At 36.2% G+C, this 22,091-nt stretch overlaps 1 protein-coding gene across 14 annotated transcripts in view; it reads right to left on the bottom strand.

Moving 5' to 3' along the window:
- MYCBP2 (MYC binding protein 2) overlaps window positions 1-22,091 on the bottom strand; it is a 175,104-nt gene that overhangs the window by 135,504 nt on the left and 17,509 nt on the right. For all 14 annotated transcript variants that reach the window (XM_074535571.1, XM_026793781.2, XM_026793784.2 and 11 more), the window contains exons 2-7: window positions 15,967-16,042; window positions 8,167-8,382; window positions 3,277-3,430; window positions 1,822-2,018; window positions 1,365-1,607; window positions 1,018-1,089 (exon numbers count right to left, since the gene is read on the bottom strand). In XM_074535571.1, the coding sequence (XP_074391672.1) occupies window positions 1,018-1,089; window positions 1,365-1,607; window positions 1,822-2,018; window positions 3,277-3,430; window positions 8,167-8,382; window positions 15,967-16,042 (958 nt within the window). The remainder of the gene's footprint in view (window positions 1-1,017; window positions 1,090-1,364; window positions 1,608-1,821; window positions 2,019-3,276; window positions 3,431-8,166; window positions 8,383-15,966; window positions 16,043-22,091) is intronic.

A 22,091-nucleotide genomic window follows, 5' to 3' on the forward strand; every position in this document is an offset into this window, starting at 1 on the left:
GGCTACAGTCACTGTGTGAGAGCACACACCTGTACAAGCACTCAAAAAGCATCACATATACTTAATGGTTATGCACAGAATCTGCAAACATGTAACACTGTATAATGAAACCACATGAATCCTGTTCCTTTCCAAACTGATAGAACAGGCTCCAGAATTAATACATCCACACCCATTTGTTTTGTGCCAGCGTACCTTTCAGTGATTTGCTTTTACATTAAATAAAACCAGATTTGTGTTTGTGTTTACACAAACAATAACTGCAATGAAAGAACATATATTTGTAATGAACAATTTCACTGCAAAAGCATGGCAAGGAGTATACTAAAAATCAGATGGGACAATGAGATCACTCAGTTAAAAGCAAATATACAATAAATTCAGTAAATTAATTGTTTTAGGAAATACTTGTTTAATGTTTTGAGGGTTTTTTTATAATGAATAATAAAAGTGTAAGAAAAAGTGGTTGATATTGCAGAAACTAAGCCTAAAAAACACAAACCATACAAATATAGTTAACTCCACAATGTCAATGTCAATAATTATCTCTACGTACTGTTTACATATGCTCAATCCTCCCCAACTAAAACAGCATTTCCTTATTTTACTGCAGATGTTTTCATCTCAATTTCTTTTCATAAAAAGTTATTTCAAATATTTTTTACAAATTCATTGCAACAGCACTTTCTTACATCTACTGACATGCATTTAAAACCACACACCAATTGCCTGTACAGTTCATAAACTGATGTGTTAAAACATCATATTTTGCAAAAGTCTTTACAGCGATAACACAGGTAAGGACACTCCATTATTCCTTTCCACAGGCCAGTACCAGTGATTACAGGTCCATCGTCCTCTATAATTTAGAAGGCAGTACCAAAAACTTTTTTTTAATAAAGAAAGCCAAAGGAACAATAAAATATCCATGTAAGCTTACTCAAAGGCAGGGTCTACTTAAATTATTTAGGAGGGATGAGGAGGGCTGCACATTTTATATTTTAAGTACTAACTTACCTGAGCATAACCTAACCAAGACTTTTTTTCTTTTCTGTTTTTGATGCGGGATGTAGAATTGTATATATGGCCCTGAAAAGCAAAAAATTTCCATAATTTAACAAATACCAGAGTGAAAATTCAACACAATCATTTACCATTTAAGTAATATCTTCAACCATATTGCAAAGTGAAAATTCTAAGAAAATGTTGTCAAGTTGTCATAGAAATCATCAGAAAAAATTACACAAACTGTAACAGAACTGATGATCACTAAGCTATGTAAGATTGCCCACGGAAATAGGACATCATAAAAGTTAAATTAAAATACTAAGTATCACTCATCAGACAAGAAGCAGACACATTACCCTCACTGTCCCACTGTATCCAGAGCCAATTTTGTAAAGTCCATCTTTACATAAGAGATAGAGGAAAAAACCATCACTCTGAAGTAGGCACTGGTCATCTTCATCTACAGATATTTCTTTCAATGGCCATTTGTGCATCAAGGCTGCCTTCTTTATCCCATTACTGAACCAGTCCTGGATTTGGATTTTGCCCACCAGAACTGCCTGTACACTCCGCTGAAGAGAGTTTAAAATGGTTGGCACCTAAAAAGTAAAAGAAAGAGTGAAAAAGATGACAATTTTTAAAAATGTTGTATTTTCTGTTCTAACTCCAGCTCAAGAGAGACCAAGAAATACCAACTCATCTCAAAAATAGTGAGAAGGAGAAAAAGGTAACAATTAAACAACACATCTCCGAACTCATGAGAAGTACTCATTTACGTAAATTCCCAGATACAGAGAAGTCTTAGTGCAAGACCTGAATAGTCTGACAAGCATGGCTGCCATTATTGGTGAGGATTGCAGAGATTGCTTGCAGTGTCCTTCCTGTCTCTCCCCAGGCAGCCACCAGACTGAAGAGGCAAGCGCAGGAAAGCGCTGTCAAGGACTGTCCCGTGCTGTCATTCATTCCCGTGCTACGGACTGTTATTTCCAAAAGCAGCTGGAACAGGGATTCTGCAGATAAAACACAGCCATTGCACAGATCAGTCACAAGATCATACAAAACAATTTTATTATCAATGGGAAATTAAAATAGGAAAATATATTTTCTCTTTCCTCAGCTATTATGTTCAGAGCTAATTTCAGGTAGAAAAGCATCTTAAGTGAACCTGAATGATCCTTAACTTTTCTTCTTTTCAATCAGAAAACATCAAGTCTGGATAATCACCATGGCTGAAGAAGAAAAACTACAAGACCTTCTGTCACAGTGGAACACATTAACCAAAAATTGGCCAGAAAATGTTATTATAGTAGACACTATTCAATCTTCCCCACCACTGAGATGTGTGGATCTCATCTTGTCTACTTTTTATGACCATTACCCATGTTGAAGCACAACCCACTTCATAGGAACAAGCATTTCAAATTGAGGATTGAAAATTATTTTCATCATATGCCTCTTTCCAAAGACTGTTTGGTGGCTGAACTTCTCTAACAATCCAGGTGTGAACAGAAATCCACCTAAATTTTCCCAAGAGCTGATGATACAATTAATCACTACGGCAGTAATCAAAAAGTCTTCTTTGCAGCTTTTTAATACTCTATGCATCAATACAAAATAAGTTTTCTGCAGCAAATTACAATCTTTGGAAATGCAATACTGTTAAGTCATAAAACATGAAAAAATACACCAAGTCTAAAGACTTTTTAAAAATTGTCTTTAAAGAACTCAGAACTGCAGAGAAGTCTAGGCTATAGCCTATCAACAAACAAAAGATAATGGGATTTTAACTTAAAGGATATAGTCAATCATGCTCTCAAAGGCATCAGAAGTTCAACTTTTATTTTCAATATCATTTAAAAGAAAATTAATTTTCAGGGAAACTTTGGGATAGCCAGAGAAAACAAAAACAAGAATTGTGACACTCTGCTTAGCAGCTTCACATAAATTACAAGATTAAACATCTAAGCTATAGACTACATCAGATTACAAGAGAAATTCACCCTAAAACTGTACTCTTTCAAATAAGACCAAATATTTTATGTTTCAGTAAGACAGTAAAACCTGATTTTTTAGGCTGTGCTGTTCATGACTTTGTTTCAGTGAGGAAGTATCCCATACATGCACCATAAGGACCTAACAGGCCAGAATAGTCAGTCAGTTGAGAACAAGCATGTTACTATCTCACAAATACTTGCCAAGAACCATTTTCTTCTGTCCAACACAATAACAGGTGTATGTTAATAAAAATACAGTAAGAGATGAGATTACCTAGGACTTCAGGAGGCTCTGATTGCAGGCCTTCTGGTTGCTGACCTTGGAGCACATTAAGTAGGGCTTGTAAGCTCCTGAGACACAAGGATGGATGAGAAAACCTCGTCTCCTTTATCAATTCAAAGACTTCACACAATCCAACTTCAATGATCTAAAGAAGCACAGATTTTTCAGAACAGATGTCAATATAATATTTTTAGATCTTCATCTAAAAAGCATATCCCAGTGTTCACTGAAAAAGACAATTACTCAAATAAAACTTGTAATATAAGATACAGTGTTAAACCAGAATCAAAATCAAGAATCCACCTATACAGCTATACCAGCAAATATTACATGTAAGTCAGCCATTATATAAAAGAGCATATCTAAGCAGACTAAGTTTCCTGAAAGAATAAGGAAGCTTAAATTTTTTGCACAACAAAAAATAACCTGTACCTCTGAGCCCTTCTAATTTCTATCCAGTTCACTCTTTGACAGTCTTCTTTTTCCTTGCTCATTAATGTGAGCCAGCAAACTAGAACGGTCTTGCAACCTGGCTGTACATCCTGAACAATACATTTGACAGCTGATGCTGGCAGCTCTACAACTGCCCCCTCCAAAGCCTCTGAGATTATTTTTTATATTGTGACAAAAACAAAGATTAATTGCTAGTCACTAAAACTCCACATGTACTCATAAAAGACAGACATGCATTAAGCCAACTAACAGATCATGTTCAAAAGCCCTGTTAGAGCCATCTCTAACTTTCCCTTTTAGAATTCCTGACTATTCTGAGATTACAGTCATGCTTCTCTTCACCGCTGCTCCCTTGCACTTCTTCTCAAACTCTGTATTTAATAACGATGAAGATGAAAGAGAGGAGGGTTAGCACATTACAAATAAGCAACTGTATCTTAAAAACTTCACTATGTCTTTTGGTCAGTAGCAGAGCCCCTATAGAGAATTTAACAGAGACTTATCCCTGAGTAAAATCTAAGGAAAAATATAGAAATGCAAAAATAAATAACATCGTTAATGCAACTGCCATCCATGCTTAAAACATATATTCTGGAAGTCAGCTCCAAGTTCTACTGGGTGCCTTGCAACTGTCTTTGCTGATCTTTAATTTGATTCCCATCCTTCAGAAATTATTTTACCATCTATTTTTTTCTTGGAGGAAGGATAAAAACACAACCAAATCAAGTCCTTAAAGCACAACAGCAATTTTCCTACTAATTACACCTTACATTTCACATCGGCAATGGAGTAGGGGGAAAACACATGCATGGAATCTACAGTGAAAAAACCTGTCAGCATAATAATGTTTTTTTTCCAGGATCTAAAACTCACCATCATTCTCAAGGCTAAAAAATAAAATACATTTTCAGCACATTTTTATATAATGGCCTTCCTGTTCAGTTATAATGTCTTGAGAGAAACTAAGTTTATTCTTCACAATCTTCAGACAGAAGACCTCATCTAGGAGCTGACAGAGGCAGCTAGAGAAAGTAGAGAACATAACACAGTAGAAAAGTTCAGTTTGGTGAACTTCCACTACAGCAGGAATCAATAAGAGAGTTCTGCTGGATGTTATCAATTCTGCATAGGTTTTGGGTTGGTTTTTAAATATCTGAAATCGAGAGATTGGGTAGGCTTCATAAAATAGATCTATTCACTGTGTTATCTCATGTATGTATATCTTACATATATATACACACACACACATATATATGTGTATCTCTCTACCTCTCTCCTCCCAACCATGCTCTGAAGGACAGAATAAGCAAATAGTTCTTTCCAAGACATCTTAAGCTTGTTCTACCACACTCTGAAAGGTTTTTGAGCCAAAACAAGCACTGCACTGCCTCAGCTTGTGTCACAGCCTGACAGCTCTTACTGATGCTCTCTGTTTAACCATTCTCCCATTCGCTTTGCAACACCTTTGAGACTTCAGAACAAAAGTTGAAGACTGCTTAACAAAAGGTACCCAAAATTCTAGCCTGGATGCAGATATTGTGACTCCTAACTAATTCCTAAAACCTCTCAAGATTTCATCTTGAAGTCTTCTCTATGCCCTTGTTTTATTTCCTTTATATTTCCTCTCATTGTGAGCATTATCCCCAATGCTCACATTGCTGGAATTGAAATTACACACTACTCTAAATTAATTTATATTATACACTTACACAAAAAAAAGAGAACATTTACAAAGGTAACATTATGCTAATGAATTTTAAACTGTGTAAAATCAGTCCCTAAAGAAAGTAATTATTTGTCTTTTATTTTTTGTTACAACTTAAGAATTTAAATTTTTGCTTAAGGTTATTAACAAAATGTATGCCAGGGCAAAAACAAAGAATATTTAAATAATTTCATTCCACTTTAATCCAGTATTTGTCCCTTTCAGTACAGGGCTTTTGTGGATCATTCATTACTCAGCCTTAAGTTTAACATCGGGGGGGGGGGGGGGGGGGGTGGGTTGTCTGTCTGTCTGTGTGTGTGTGAGAGAAAGGTGTGGGAAATACTTCTCCTTTACTCTGCAAATTACAAATCTTATCAACAGAACTGAACCTACTCCATTTTAGGTAGAGAGAATTCCTCACCATTAGCTAAGATACTAAATAAATAAGGTAGCAAACAAGTATGTCAAACAAAGGCAAGTACTTCCTGAGAAACTAAAAATATAAAGCTATCAAAACAAGTTACTAAACTATCTGAACAAAACCAAAAGACAAAATTTTTGTTTTGCTAGTATCTGCAGAGCAGCAAAGTTTGTCTCTTAATGTTAAAAACAACTATTCTCAATCTTATTATAGAAATTGCATAGGACAACTTCTGATTCCAAACTACATTCTACTTAAAGGCTCTAACAAACCTGACTCCCTCAAGTTTAAGATCTGAAAGAAAAATATCTCAATAGAACACCTAGTAACCTTAAGCTACAAAATTGTACAATGTTTTCAGCTTACTCTCAATTAAACAAAAAGCCACCAACACACCAATGACTACACTCTGGAGAATCTGTAAGAGCACAAACCCTAGCCACACGTTTTTTCATCTTTCACCTCACTGTCAAACACAAAATATATCAGTATCCTTTTTAATAAGCTAACAATTACTACCAGAAATTTGTCTTGTAAATATTGTGAACCTTAGAAACTTTATAATAACTCTTTATAATAACTTTCTTCTTTACAGTTAACAAACTAAGCCCTACACAATATTGTTCATTATCATGAGACAGACACCTGTATCAAGGATAGCAAGAGATTTACAAGTCAGTCCTTAGAAGTTTTACTACATGTGAGACAGTTCCAAGCAGATGCTTTTTTTAAAAGCATGAATGCAAGTCCAATTGTTACCTCCAAGTGACCTAAACAACCCTGTATTACCTAGATAGTTATGAAAAATACTGAGGTTGTATCAGGCATCTAAACATATTTCTGTACCATAAATTCTCAAATTTGATATTTTGTAGATACTTTACTAAAAATTAACAGTGTGAAAACATCTTAATTTTCACCAGTTTTATATTTGCTGTACTGAATGCAACAAAAATCTCAACAATTTTCTATTTTGAGAGAAGTTTGTTACCTACAGTCTCCTTATCATCTTTGTAATTAACTGTCCAACACAATACCAATGCTTTGGTTTCCACATGCAAGTCTTCTTTCCATATCACTGATAAATCTCATCCGGCTTGGAACCTCTTTTAATTTCAACATCTTTTTAAAACATCATTCCATCCTCCATAAATGCTAGTAGCTACATTGGCTTTTACTTAAAATTAAGCACCCACAAGCACTTGCTGATTCATTTAATACAATCCATGAGGGCTAAAATGCAGTTCATAAACAATGCTGACTTTATTTCCAGTGACCACACATTGCAATCATCAGTCATGAAATTTCAGTTGGCTGACTTGGTTATGCTTCTCTACAATTCACCACTACTATTTTCTGGAGTGCCAACTTTATCCCTCAGATAACAACACCTAAATGCAATCATCTACAAAATCCTAATTTTCTAAGTCACTCAAATATTCTACATAACCACAGCTGCAACTACCTTTATTAATTCAGCATTTGTATTGGTTTTAGACCAAATATATACAAGGGAAGTTAATCTGAATATCCTTTTTAGATTCAGAAGAAAAACAAAACAAAGTACATTCCATAGCATTGATAAGGTAGCAATGAACAAAACTAAATGCATAGTTTTGTAATACATAGTAAAAAACAAGTGAACCAACAAACTGAAAACAATAAAAAAAAATCTGTAAGTCCTTTATTTCTGACTTTCTACCATTAATCCTACTGAAAGCATAGAAGCAGTCAATAGTAAAAAAACCCACTCTAACTGTTCAACTATAGCATCAAAATCTCAACATGCAGTACAATCTGGAGCTGTCAGTACACTATGGGCACTAAAGCCAAAAAAAGGGAAAGAATAACAGACAGTTGCTGCAATTACATGCATACCCAACAAAACATCTTAGGAACCATTCCACCAAATTATTTCCATTATTAGAAAAACTTAGTCTTTTTGGAGGGTAAAGCAACAAAAGAGCACCCTTTACCATTATGAGTTGGTAGCCTCTCAGAGATATAAGAGCTGCCTTATTTGCTTAATTTCTGTGTAGATTTTTGAGGCAGGAGGTGTTCAAGTACCAACACTTTGAAAATAATTCAACTTGAGTGTTTACCAGACATTTAACTGACTTTAATTGGGCAGGTACATAGATCATCCTAATTCATTAAATGATTCTGAACTAGATGGACTACAAATATAACTACAGCACTGTTCTAAGCAGCTGGATTGTACTGTTGCTCTCTAATCCCCAAAAAGAACACACCAACCTTAGATGACATACATGGCACACTTTAGGTGGTATCAGTTACTTGCCTTTGGAAGTTTAATAGGTGGCTCTTTGGGCTCCTCCTCTTCATCACTGTCTGAATCCCCACTCTGGACACTGTTCTTCGAGGCCAAAGACACAGATGCTTCCTTTTTCTGCCACTCCAACACACAATGGCGGACATTGCAGTAAACATTAAAAGCTGAAGGATTGCTATGTAATCTGATATCTGGTATGGTTATTGTACTCTCTAGGCTCTCAGTCTGAAAAACAAGATCAGTTTTAGTTTATTAGTTTAGTAAAGTTTCAAGCTTTGCTAAATGTAAATAATCTCAACAGCCTCAATTTTGACAGACCAAATTATTTCTAAAGTAGAGACAACTTTCCTGCTGAAGTACCTAAAGGTCTATTTCAAGCAGGGAAGAAAGGAAGAAGATGACATTTCAATAGATTTCATCTAGCTTCAGCCTCTACCTCTCATAACTTGATGAGGACACCGGGACTAAAATGACAGCAGCTCAGGCTACAGAATGATCCAAACCTGTGCCACAGTGGTAAGAATAGCAGAATCAAGCTCTATCTCCTCACAGCAGTCTGTTTTGGAGGTTTTAATTATAATTGAACTTTTAAATACAATCCATTGGATTGTGTACTAGCAAAGACCAGGCTGGTATCAGCACAGGCTTTGAAAACTGGATTTCAGGCACATGGGAGGAAGCAATTCTCTGTAAGAGCTTGCTGTAGACAGAGGGCACACAGATTGTGCAAGGAGAGAAGGCCCAGGTTAAGACTGCAGGACAAATTTGCTTGACCATGCAAGGCAAAATGTGGGGGATTATTAGGCCAGACAGACTCAGGGTCATGACTAACTTCACAAGGTCATTTCTGGTTTCATTCTTGTACTCTTGAGGGACAGGGGGAGGAAGGGCACAGTGAGAGTGGAGGCTTTTTGTCTTTTTTTTTGTTTTATTTATAGGGTATTAATACTGTGCATTGCCACATTCATCTGGCATGAAATTACACAGTGAATTATACTACAGTGATTTGAAACAGATCACTGAGAGCAGTGATGGGAAGGAGAACATTAAACTAGCAGAGGAGAGGTAAAAGGAATTTGACAACCAGTGAAGTGGGTCATATTTTAATGGGGTGATTTGTTTTTCTACAATATGGATGCCATAATTTTCTACATCAAAACCACTTGTATCTGCACATACATTTTTATTAATACCAGAAACAACACAAGACTCTAAGACCTTTGAACAGTGAATGTTAAAAAACATAAAAAAATTCAAAATTACTTGAAAATATTTAATCATTCACATATTCCCTAGTTTTGACTATAATATTATTCTGACTGTACTGGTATGTATTTGCCTATCTTTCCTTTCCATTATTACTAAAGTTATTGCAAGCTAGAACATTAAGAAGTAATGCTTTACTATGCAACCTATTTTATCAAACACATTGTGTAGTAATTTTTCTCACCTGCATCAGTGGTAGCAGTAAGCACAAAAATATAAATATAATGAAGTAGGAAAAAGAAAAAGCTGGAAAAAGTTCCCTACATGTATACTCAGGTTTGGCAGGATTTTTCTTTAACTCAACAGAACTTGTACCATTAAGGACTGAAAGACAGCAAAGTTCAGTCTTTGTTCAATATTTGTATCTTTGAAATAGTAAAGCTTTTGTTAGAAATCCCACAATATTAAATCAGTGCAAGAAACCAAGGCACAACCTCATATGTTATTCCAGTAACAAACAATCAAAATAAATTTGGATTGACCCCACTAATAATGAGCTACTACATGCTTTCAAGTTTGACACCATAAAACTGAATGGTTTTAAGAAGTAACTCTTCTGTTCATCAAATATGCATACACATTACCTCAAAAATTTTTGCAGCTGCTGTTAAGGCAAATGCACAGTACAAGCTTTCAGCTTTAAAGCTAGCTCAGCTGAATGGCACAGGTTACATTCCTCAGTAAACTTAGTTTGCTAAAGTTTTTTACAGACAGTTACAGAAAGAGAAAGCCATTTCAGAGATATATATCTGAAAGTTCACTTATCTAGTTAACATCACACATTGTAATTACAACTTCTGTGAAGAGTTTCCATTCCAATTCTTTCTTGTCAGCTCAGCTAAATCTTTGATCCTGAAGAGCCTAAGTTCTGTAGCTCATACAGTCTCTTTTGAAACAGACTGGCCAAACTGTTAAACCAGCACAGATAATTTTAGACATTACAGTGCTAGATAAAAATCAGTGTATGTTTTCTTGCCTATTATTAACAAGCTGGCTAATTTTTAGAAATAAACTCATTTTCCTGTTAACCAGTAAGCACTTTAACTATTCTATCTCTGTGTTCAGTGTTTTGCTTTTCTACAGCAGTGCATGAACAGTACAATACTTGCATACACTAACTGCCTACAGACACTTCAGTACAGCACAACATCCTCCAGAAACTTCATCATAAGATAAAAAACACTGATGTGATTTGTGATGGATTTGCTCAAGTCTAAGGGGTTTAACTAAAATACTTATAGTTGCTAGCTCTTCAAAACAAATATGCATCTGTGGATGCATATAATAAGCAGGTTCTACAAACATCACATTCTTAGATTTCCTTTACATAAGGCAAGAACTGAGCTGGCAACAACAAAAAAGAAACCAGTAAAACTTTCTGCCCCATCTAATGCAAGTGATCATTCAGTGAGCAGCTTTTTTGTTGTTTTTTTCTTTTCTTCAACAGTGGTAGAGGAAAGTATTCAAAACAGACATCAGAAATTTTCCCTATATGAAACAAGTGTTCTTCCTTTCCAGGTAACAGATTCCTAACTTCACTAAGGTCAGATACATTGAACAAGTCAGAAAACTGGGATTTGAGTTCATCCCATCATCATCATTACTTTTCTGCAGCTAATGAATACCTTCTACACAATCATAAAAACTTCCCCAATATTATGAGACTCATGGTATCATCTGTACAATCTTGCTGCAGACTCAGATTTTGATACCTGTACCTACAGAACCTCAGTCAGTACTTCTTTTCTTAAAGTAATAATTAGAGAATTTACAATTCTCTACTGATGTTGCATTTCATGTTGGCACACAATACATCTACATTGTCAAGAAAACCGGCAGAATATTAAACCAAAATGTTAATCAAATTCTAAGAACTCAGTAAAGCAATTTATTGATTTTGCACAGGACCAGAATAATTAATAATCCAAACAGACTGCTCTTGAGCTATACAATAAATTATTTCAAAAAGAAACAACACCTTACAGCCTGTTTTCATGGTGTTAAGAGTACTGAGAGTCACATGACACTTGGAATAAGGTGAAGAACAGCAATCACTTTCTCTGCCTCTGAATGTCCAATTCTTAATGGCTGCTGGAATATTGCAATCCAAAGCGCTCATTACATTTGACTACACATTCAGCTTCCAAAGTGCCTAAGCAGAAGATGAGATGATAGCTTCTATACTAGCTTTCCTCCCAAAGCATCCGGTTTCTTGCAAAATGAAATTGCTACCACTGTCAAAAAGAAGAGAGCTTACAGACTGGAAAACAGAATTATGCTGTTTGATTCAGTAGTTTTCATATGAGCTGTAATGTCACAGACATATTTTCTGAAAAATCCTTTGCTAGGATTTTTTCTCCTGAGAAGCTGAGAGGTCTCAGAAATTAAATGTAAACAATAATTATCTGCTGCTGTGGAAGGCAACAGGAATGCAATGCATCTTTGATTGGCCTAACATGGATTGTTTCTACTTGATGACCAATCACAGTCCAGCTGTCTTGGACTCCCTGGTCAGTCACAAGATTTTATTACCATTCCATTCTATTCCTTGCTAGCCTTCTGATGAAATCCTTTCTTCTATTGTTTTAGTATATTTTTAATATATAATTTTCTTTTAATATAATATATATCATAAAATATTAAATCAGCCTTCTGAAACATGGAGTCAAGATTCTCATCTCTTCCCTCGTCCTGGGACCCCTGTGAACACCACCACACTGTAACACAGTAGGACGTTCTGAGTCTTCCTCTTTGCTGTTTGACTTGGTGTCACCAAAAATTAAACGTGCACCTTATCAAATGAAGATTTATGGTGAAACATACATTGTAAAACTTAAATATCCATCATTGGTGAAGACAGTTTTAATACGTGAAGATTTTATTTCTTGTGTGTTACTTCTTATTTTCTGAAAGGTAAGACTCTTATGAGGGAGAGATCAAAGTGCAGATGCTCACACCCTGATGCCTGGCTTGTCCTTGTAAACATATACTCCCTGCTAACTGGAAGAATGAATTATGTAGGAGAAGATAAACAGCACAGGTTTGGTTCAAAAGATAAGAGCAACCTACTCCTAATTGCTCTTCTCAGTTAGCATTTTGTAATGTTCCTGTACACTCAAGGACAGCAGTGCAAAAAACCAAAACCCTCTGGTCTCCTTTGCACATCTCACACATAAAGAAATTGTTTTCCCTAAAGATGAAACCTATATATAGCTTATTTTCTAACCTATTTGTTTTCTTCCTCTTGAATCAGATGACTGTGGCAATGGCTTATTCTTAAATATGATGGAAATAGACTATAATTTAAGAGAGGAAAGTTAATCTGCTGTTAAAGATGGGTCAGGTTATAATAACCATCTGATCTAATCCATGTGTAACACTGAGAAGAGAAGCTCACCCAATACTTTTTTAGACAGTCAAAAGATCTCTTAGAAAGGGATGCCCTCTTGAGGTTGAAAGACCAAATACAAAAGCCACTGAAAACAACGCCAAATTATTTGAGAACCTATGTGTCTTTTTAATGAGACAATATTCATCCTGGTCGATGTGTTTTATACATCTATTGATTAGCTTACAATGAATTTGTCTGGTACATGAATCTTCCCCTTAAAGTTTTATTACTCCAATTTGTAGAAAGCCAAAAAAGTCATAGCTTAAAACCTGTGCATAAACTAAACAGGTAGACACCAATCATTTCCAGTACAAGCTATGTTTGGTGGACTCCAATTTTTCAGTATTCTTCAAATAACATTATGAAAACAGAATATGAGGAACTGTGGTTGTCTGTGTAAGTCTCTCTCAATCCAAGGGTCCTAAGCAGCACTTGCATGAATTAACAGCAAAGGGGGAAAATATCCAGGGTGTCTCAAGGGGGAAGGGGAGGTTAGCAGCAATATTCATAGAGTTGGGAAAAGTTACATGGCCTTACAATTTTCTGGCAATATTCTTTGCCAAAAGACATAAAAAGTGGGGAGGAGGCAGGTAGGGACTGGAATCCAAGGTGCTACACCCATGTCTAACAATCAGATATTTGTTTTCTATTTAAAAGTCACTTATGTCAGCAGTGAATTTCTAAAGCCAAAATAGACTGCACCACATAGAAAACTTTTGTACCTCCATTTAAAAAATAGATACTAAACCACAAGCCAAAAAATGAGCAATAGTTCAAAGACTAGTGATCATAGCATGACCCACCTTAGACACAGAATAAGGCTCAAACTACTGAGCTATTTAAACACCAATTAGTTTTACACCTAAATTGTTCTATCATTTAATGCTTAAATGGTGGAAATAATTTTCTTCCAGTTGATCAACAATTGCTTCACTTTTAAATTTCTCTCCTCTTCCATTACTCAATCATTTTTACTAAGCAGGGGATATAAATAACAAAATTTTGGGTTACTTCATCTTACTCCTCCTTTAAGGCCCTCTCTGCCTCTATTAAATATATTAAGAGAAAGCTTCCATCTCTGTTCAGACTAAAAGACTCTGTTTCTTCAAAAAATAAACCAATGCACAAAAACTCTACTGCTCAGAAGTCCAGCAGTGAAAGACTTTTCAACCGCTCTATTTTAAAGATTCCAAATGGAAGCTCACATTTTCCTGACAACAGACACAACCATTTTCAGACATTCCAGTGCAAAAATAATCACTGTGCTGATTCTGCCATGGTAAGCATTGGGGTGCATTGAAAAGTACACAACAAAACAAAACCAAAAAAACCCTCCAACAAAAAAACAACTACAAAAAAACCAATAAACAAAATCATCCAACCCTGTCAGTTTCATAACCTCAAGATATGAAGCTGGTTTTATCCTTCCCTTCTCTGCTACGTTTTTCAGGAAATACACAATTTTTGTTAACATGCTGAAATAAGCTGGAGTGCTCTTCTATAGCCAAGTTACTCAGAATGAAGACCAATGTTCTAATGGCCAATCCTTGGTCAGTCTCAGACGCTATCTAGATAATAGCATCAGTAAAAGATGATGACACAAAAAAAATGACACAAAAACCCATTATGACTTTCAAAGATGCAAATCTCAATGCTTTAAGTAGAAATTGGCCTAAACCCAAGAAAAATCTTGAGAACAACCTTCCATAGGGATGAGGTGAGGAGATTATCAGTTAGTGCCATATCCATAACTATTCACACGAACTAGCCTTTACTATGTTCACACTGTCTTGGCCAAGGATCCTGCCACTCCATCTACCTAACACAACCAAATTTAAGAACTACATTTGACTTCTAAGCTTGTCAACAGCCATTCTGTATTTAGCTTTCTACTTGGCAGTAAATCTAGGGTCCCACCAACCAAATAGACAAGGGTCCCTTTATAGTGTAACAATGACCAAAGCCAAAGAGTCATCTTATTTTAAAAGCACAAGTTTCTGTCACCAGACAGAACACACAAACTAACTATATTTCTTCGAATCTCTAACTTGGTTGTCTTTGTTGACAGTGGGTTGATAAAGTCATGGAGGACAGAGCTAAAACTTCTTATAGCAACTGAAGAAAGGACTGAGAAATTCAGTTAGGACCACAAACATTTTACTGTACAGTGCTGAGAACAGAAATGAAGATAAGCTCTTTCTATACCATAGTTGGAAGCTGCACTACTTGAGATAAGCAGAATAATCTGGTAAGTCTCCAAAAAGTCAATACCAAATGAATAGATAGAGGGTTTGCTTGACCCTTCCAAAGCCATCTGTCTTGAGATACAGTAACTACATGAGGTTTGGCAAACAGGGATAAGGTGGCCAAGTGGTTCTGCAGTGCATTTGTATTATAAGGGCATTCAGCTCACTAGAAAGTGTTTTCACTGGATATTTCAGTGGTTCTGTCCTTCAGAACCATTCCAAAACTGAGTTTTCTCTATACTGATTACAAGCCTTCACACCCCCATGAAAATCATTCCAAGACTGTAGCTTAAACAGATAAATAATAGCTCTCTAATAGAGAAAGAATGCAGCACAGCAGTATTTTAAAATAGCACTGCTTCTGCATAAATTTATACCCTCTAAAGAATAAAGATGTAAACATTTTTATTAAGTTCCCTGTATGGTTCCCATGCATTTAAAGTGATTGGAGGCAGGGGTTATATGGGGAGAAAACAGGAATAGAATCACTTAGTTATCATTTATTACGTTTTCCATTATGGAGGAATTTTCAGAGGTAACTTTGGAGTCCAAAGAATGCTCCCTTTCTCCTTCAGCCAACATGGCAAACTCTTTGCAGCACTAGTCTCTGTCTCCTAGATGCAGATCTCAAAATTTACCTCTAAGACCAACATGTTTAGCTACACTTGGAGAACTAAAAACAGTGTTCACATTATTTCCTGTTGAACATTAGCACCAAAAACAGTTGAATAAGGTTAACACTGGTATCACAGTCATGTAAGATACAGTAAACAGACAAAACTGGTCTACTATTAACTCCTTTAAACAAACACATTGTTAGTCACATTTAGGTGCTCTTGCATTTCTCTCAACTGAAGTTACTGTCATTTTTGAGTCAGGACTTCATCAAGTTAGTTACAGGCTTACCTTGTTGCGTGTTTTTACTTTCAATTTAGTCTTCTGTTTTCTTTTCAACTTTTTCTTGCTAAAAAGTTTCTTACTTCTGAAAAAGAGAAAAAAAGCAATGAGAACAAAAAAAATAAACTCCCTTCTGTACCTCTTGGTAATAAGCAGAGAGGGGAAAAAACATCAGAAGCGCTCTATATTTTTTTCTCATAGACAAAGGGAATAATCACAGGTAGAATTTCAGAGTATGAATCACAGTACAAGCACCTAAAATTGTGCTTTCCTAATGTTCCACTGAATTATGGGCCTTTACTCTCATCAATTTAAGCAGAGCACATGCTAGGAGAGAAACAAGTCCCTGAGCTTTCTATTGGCTTGCCCTATTGTTTATATTACAAGTTCTTCAGTGCCACAGCAATGCTAGAAGCCAGAATTATTGACAATTCTCAGTAAAACAATCTGCTAGTACAGAACATTGCTTTGTAAAGTCTTTATCATACAAAGATTCAAGCCTTCCAAGACAAAAAGTAAGCTTCAAAAATGTATCATTTAGCAGAAGATTCAGCTGATGGAAGAAACTGCAGTTTCTTTACCTTTTGTTTGGACTTTTTCCATCCTCACTTTATAGACTTAATGTTCATCCCTTTACATTACAGCTAAGACACTTCTCTACGCTCATTTAATGCTCTCCTGCCCACACTTCATTCCTACCACATTCTTTTTCTCCTCCATTTTATTACCCAGGAAAAATAAAAAAGACATCATACAAGAAAGACACCATATGCACACATGCCTGTTCTGTTACCATCACTGAGATTATTCTGAAATGCATGTTTTTTAACCTACTATTTTTTCAGATTATTAATTCTACAAAAATATGAAAAAAGTCATACATTACCTATGCAGCATACAGCTCACCTTACACAGGACTTCAAGCAAAAGCTACTAATATTCCTCTGTACAACAAACTTTACTCAAATAACTTACAGTTCAGATTAGTTGAAAAATAAAAAACTATTAGATCTGAATATCCCAGGCAGTGAGAAGTTCAGTAACAGACTGAGAATCAGAAGAATCTTAATACTTTATTCAAACAACTTTGTTCTAAATAAAAATGCTGAGGTTCTAAAAGCATAGTGGTTACTGTCCTGTACAACATTCAGACTGCAAGAATATAGAAGCCTCATGGTCCAGCAGTTAAAGGCTAGAAAAACTAAAGCCTGACCAACAGCCAGCTGTGAGAATACAAGCTCAAAGAATTCCTGCAGAGTATGCCAAGAAAGCTGCCTCCTAGAGAATTCACCACTTTTTCCCTCTTGACCTGTATTAAGAGGAAGGTATGTTCCTCAAGACACTACCTGCAGAAACAAACCAGCTCACCGCTTTGCTTATAAGGAACAAACATCATTATCCTGGAGTTAAAAGAACTAGTTCAGTGGGCAGTAATTCCCTCACCACCCTCAAAAAGTTAAAGTTTACAAAGAGAATGGAGATGACTACTCAAGGTTCCCCCAACAGTAAAGTTTCAATAGGTAACAGTATACAAGCTATTCAAGAAGCAAGGAAAAAACAAACTTCATATAACCTTTACTGCTCAAATTTCAGCAACCGAATTCCACAGCCTCACTATTTAGTTTTTCTTTAATTAGACATGCTTCCTTATTATAATTTAATGTAGTTAATAATTCTTATTCTGCTGTCAAACATGAAGAACAGTGCAGCCCTTTCCACTCTGTAGCCACTCAATCATCTGCTCTGAACCTAATGACCTTTTATGAAACTTGCACCCTAACTTTCAGTTGAAAAGTCCTGATGAAAGTATCTTCTGGGCTCTCTCAGTCCATACTGCACATAAACCACGTTGACCAAAGCTGAAAACAATACTTTTTGTTTGCTGTTCAGAAGAGGAAGAAGAAATGTCTCATAGGCCTCCAAGGTCTCATTTAAACTGCATTCCAGGTATTATTTGGCAGCGCCACAGCAATATGGCAGAGCAGACCTATTTAACCCAGGCCAGCATGAAAACATTTCCCTGCAAACCTCAAAATTGAGCTTCCAATACTCTTTTTCTACCTGTGCTAATAATTATGCCTTTTAAACACAGTATGATTTGGACTTAACACAGACAACTTGATACGCATAGCTTTTTTCTTTTTGTTTTAAAAGACACTAATTCAAGTTGCCAAGACATTTCAAATTTCATCCTTCCTGCCAAAATCCCTGAAAACTCTCCAAATTTGTTACAGTCTGCAAACATTAAAAACACTTTTTCATCTTGTAAATATTTCACTGGACCAATCCCTGTAATTTTTGCAAGTATTTCTTCATGTTTGCGCATACATCTGAAAAACCCCCAAATTAAGCCTTCTCCCTCCCCCTAAGACTGGGCTCATTTCCATAGTAACAAAACCTCTGCCATTTGGCAGATTACCTTCATTTGTCATGACACCTACACAATGTTTTTTCCAATTAGCAAACAGGAAAGATCAGCAACGGGTTTACTGATGGTGCTAAGATCTCCCTCATTCATACAACAACCATTAAAGATGCTGCAAACAGCAGCACAGTCTGACTGCTCCATTGCGGCAATCTTTATCTTCAGCAAGTTTTGAGCTTGAATAATTTTACATGGAAACAGTTTGGGATAGAAATGCCATAGTAAGAATCCACAATTATGTCCCCATATTTTCTAAAATTGAAACCTCAAGGAGTTGGGAAGTATACTTTCTTCCACTTCCAAACAAACCTCCAAAACAAGTAAGCCATTAATTAATAAAAAATACCTCATCACACTAATTTTATATAGCTCTGAGCAACCTACAATAACTATGCATAACACTAATGTATTCACAATGTATCTGCACGTAACAAAGATACATGTGATGGTTCACCATTCTACTGTTATATACCATAACACTAAGATGGTTTTAATATTCAGAAAAAAAACACTAAAACAATATACCAAAACATTGAGATGTTTTAATATTCAGAAAAACATGGGTAAATATATTCATGAAAAACAATGTTAAGCAGATTATGAGTAATTTCCTGTTGGAAACCATATGTTAATTATAACCACAACTCCTCTACTACCTGAAGATTAACAAGATCTGATACGGGCCGGTTGGATTTTTTAGCAAAATTATTAATCATATTGCTGGTTAACAACTGTAAGCTGCTGCTAGCTGTCATTTGAAAAGGTCTTGGTATTCTGTGCTGACAATCGGCTTCCGCTGGCAAAAGGTCCTTAGCCTTCAACTTCTAACTCAGTTGTTGATACCATTTAGCTCACAGAAAACAAACACTCATTTTCAGGAAATCTGAGGCAGGCTTTATGCAAACTGCTTCAAAACTTTGTAACACTGGAGACCAAATTTTGAACTGGACCACAAGCAAGTGCAAGTCAAATAAGCACGGAACATAAAGACACCTTGACAAAAAATTACTTGTAGCAAATGGACACAAAGAAAGAGTGAACGGTGCTATTACAGCCTTTACAGAAAAATCTGTTGAGAATAAAATAAATACCAAAAATCTTCAACCTTGGAATATGAAATAGTTGCCTCAAATCAAAGGCAGAAATAAAAAACGGAGGGGAAAGGGGAAGGTGGGTAATAACCAGTTGCCTGACAATTTAAAATAGGTGAAACGGCTGTTTAAATGACATGATTGCAATTCTAATCAGGCTTGTAGCACCTGTAGCAGGAGGAGTTTAGTTTATTTGCAGCATAGTTTAGTTTATAAAGCAGCATGCTTTAGTTTATTTGTTCTAGACCAGAAGTAGCAACAGCTAGTACTTGAACTATCTGATGCATTATTAGGAGAACATTGTTCAGGGTCTCAACACCATTGCTCTTACTGTTTAAAAGAGATGAAGAAATGCAAACAGAGCATCTTCTCTCAAGGTGCAACTGCCTTGAACTGTAATTGATAAGCTTAAATTTGAGAGGGAAGCTTTACATGAAGAGTGTGTTCTCCTCCCCTCAATGCTGTTACTGAATTACTCAACATGGACTAACATTATGTTGGTGTTACACCTCCACAAGATCTTCTAGACTGTATGTTATACAAAGTGCATGTATAATGAGTGGAAAAAATATTATTCTGTCTCTGCTGCTGAGGCAGGAAAGGAACAACAAAAGCCTTATTTAAGCGCTGTCTGACCTAAAACCTTTGCTCCTGAAACATGGTACCAAAGACTACAGTAGCTAGTACAGTATTAGACACAGTTCTGCTGTTGAATCTTGAGTACACTTTTGAAAAATTTGTGAATTTAGTAAACCACATGCTAACACATGCTCAATTTTTTAAGACTTCCAAGTGACTTTAACTCAGTGCATTTGTCTAAACTCGCTCTAGTTCAAGGGCACCCATCTTTGGGAGGAAGTGTACTGTTGATAGGATAGGTCTGGCCAAGAGTTGCTGCGTTCAGACAAACGACAAATACATTCTGTTACTCTGTTTCCACAAGTGCTAACTCAACACTCATCTTTAGCTTAAAGATTCAAGGGCTTGTGGAAATTTGCTTATCATGCAGCAGCCACTCAGTAAACATTGAAAATGAAACAGTCAGGTTTGTGGTATCAAACAATTATTTTGTTTCCTCCATGAGATGAACTACTGCTGCTGGTGATCAACTTGGTTAGACAAGATGCAAGAAGCATTTTGCTTCTGAACAGCCCAAAGTGAAATTCCAAGCTTAGATTCTCAAGGAGACCACAACAACAAGCTATGATCACTCATCATGTAGTGATGAGTGATACACTTATCATGTAGCCATTATCAAGTCTGAGGGTGTTTCATCACAGCATCAATTTACTGGATGCAGTGGCAGTGCAGGTGAAGTTCAGGAACCTGAATAGAAGGGAGCAAGACAAAAGCAGCATCACAACCCTAAACTTCCTAAGAACAGACCTCACCAGTCAAGAACAGCCTGTTGTTCATCAGTCATTTTTGATGAATCCACAGGATACAGTTCTCTGGAGAGAAAAGAGTGCAGAAGAGCTCTCCAATGCAGACTCAAATTATACACACAACTTGCAACACTATCTGGAATACCACCGCAAGCTCTGGGTGCTCCCGAACAAGAAACTCTTGTTTACTAGAGGGAGTCTGAGAAAGGCCACTAAGATGCTTAAAGAGCTGGAGGTTCTGTTGTATGAAGAGAGACCAAGCAAGCAGAGATTGTTTAGCTTTGAAAAGAGAAAACCTGGGAGGGTGGGGGTGGAATAGCCTCCATGTAAATACCTCCACCTCCATCTGATGGGGGAGAGCAAAGATGACGGAAACATATTCTTCTAAGCAATATCCACTCACAAGAAACAATGGAGGGAAAAAAATTAATACAGGAAGTTCCAAGTACACCTAAGAACTGTACAAATGGTCAAAGATTGGAACAGGTTGCCCTGAGAGGTTACACATTCTCCTTCCTTGAAGATATTGAAAATACAATTGGACAATGTTCAGAGCAACCTGCTCCAGTTGATCCTACTTTGAGTACTCGATATTCTCCAGAAGCCCCTTCTCATTTAAACTATTTTGTGACCTTCACCATTTGCTTATAAAACAAAGTAAAATTTGACTGTACAATAAACATGCTTCTGCATTGTGGAAAGAGTGTATTTTTCCTCTTTCTGAGTTTTGCCTTTCTCCTGGTGTCATGCCATGTTTCTGATAATGCTTCCAAGTAGAAACATACTGAGCTTTTCATCTGTTCACCATCTGGATCAGCAAACAGACATCAAAATAAGGCACAGGAGCAACTTCTATGGGAATTAGTCAGCATAATCAAACCTACAATAGTACACAAAGCTAACAAGAGAATGAGGGATGAAAACTACCTTATCACACTTAAAATATATGCCTGCATTAAGACAATCCAGTCACTTGAATTAATCCACACTTTGTTGGAGACAACCAACACCCAGAGGTCCACTAAGAAGGGCATGACAGAGAACATGCTTATAGGCAACCATCAAGAGCTTCACTGTGCAGATGAACCAACATAGGCACTGTACAGGACCTTCACAAGACTTTTTTTAAAAAAGCTTGTGCACATGGCATGTCACCGAGAAAACAAAAACTAATTTGTCAAATGAAAGGTACTCTAGAATCAGTAAAAAGAGTGTCTGGAAAGAACCCCAAAA

Source organism: Zonotrichia albicollis, chromosome 2 (genome assembly GCF_047830755.1).
Source record: "Zonotrichia albicollis isolate bZonAlb1 chromosome 2, bZonAlb1.hap1, whole genome shotgun sequence".
Lineage (NCBI taxonomy): Eukaryota > Metazoa > Chordata > Aves > Passeriformes > Passerellidae > Zonotrichia > Zonotrichia albicollis.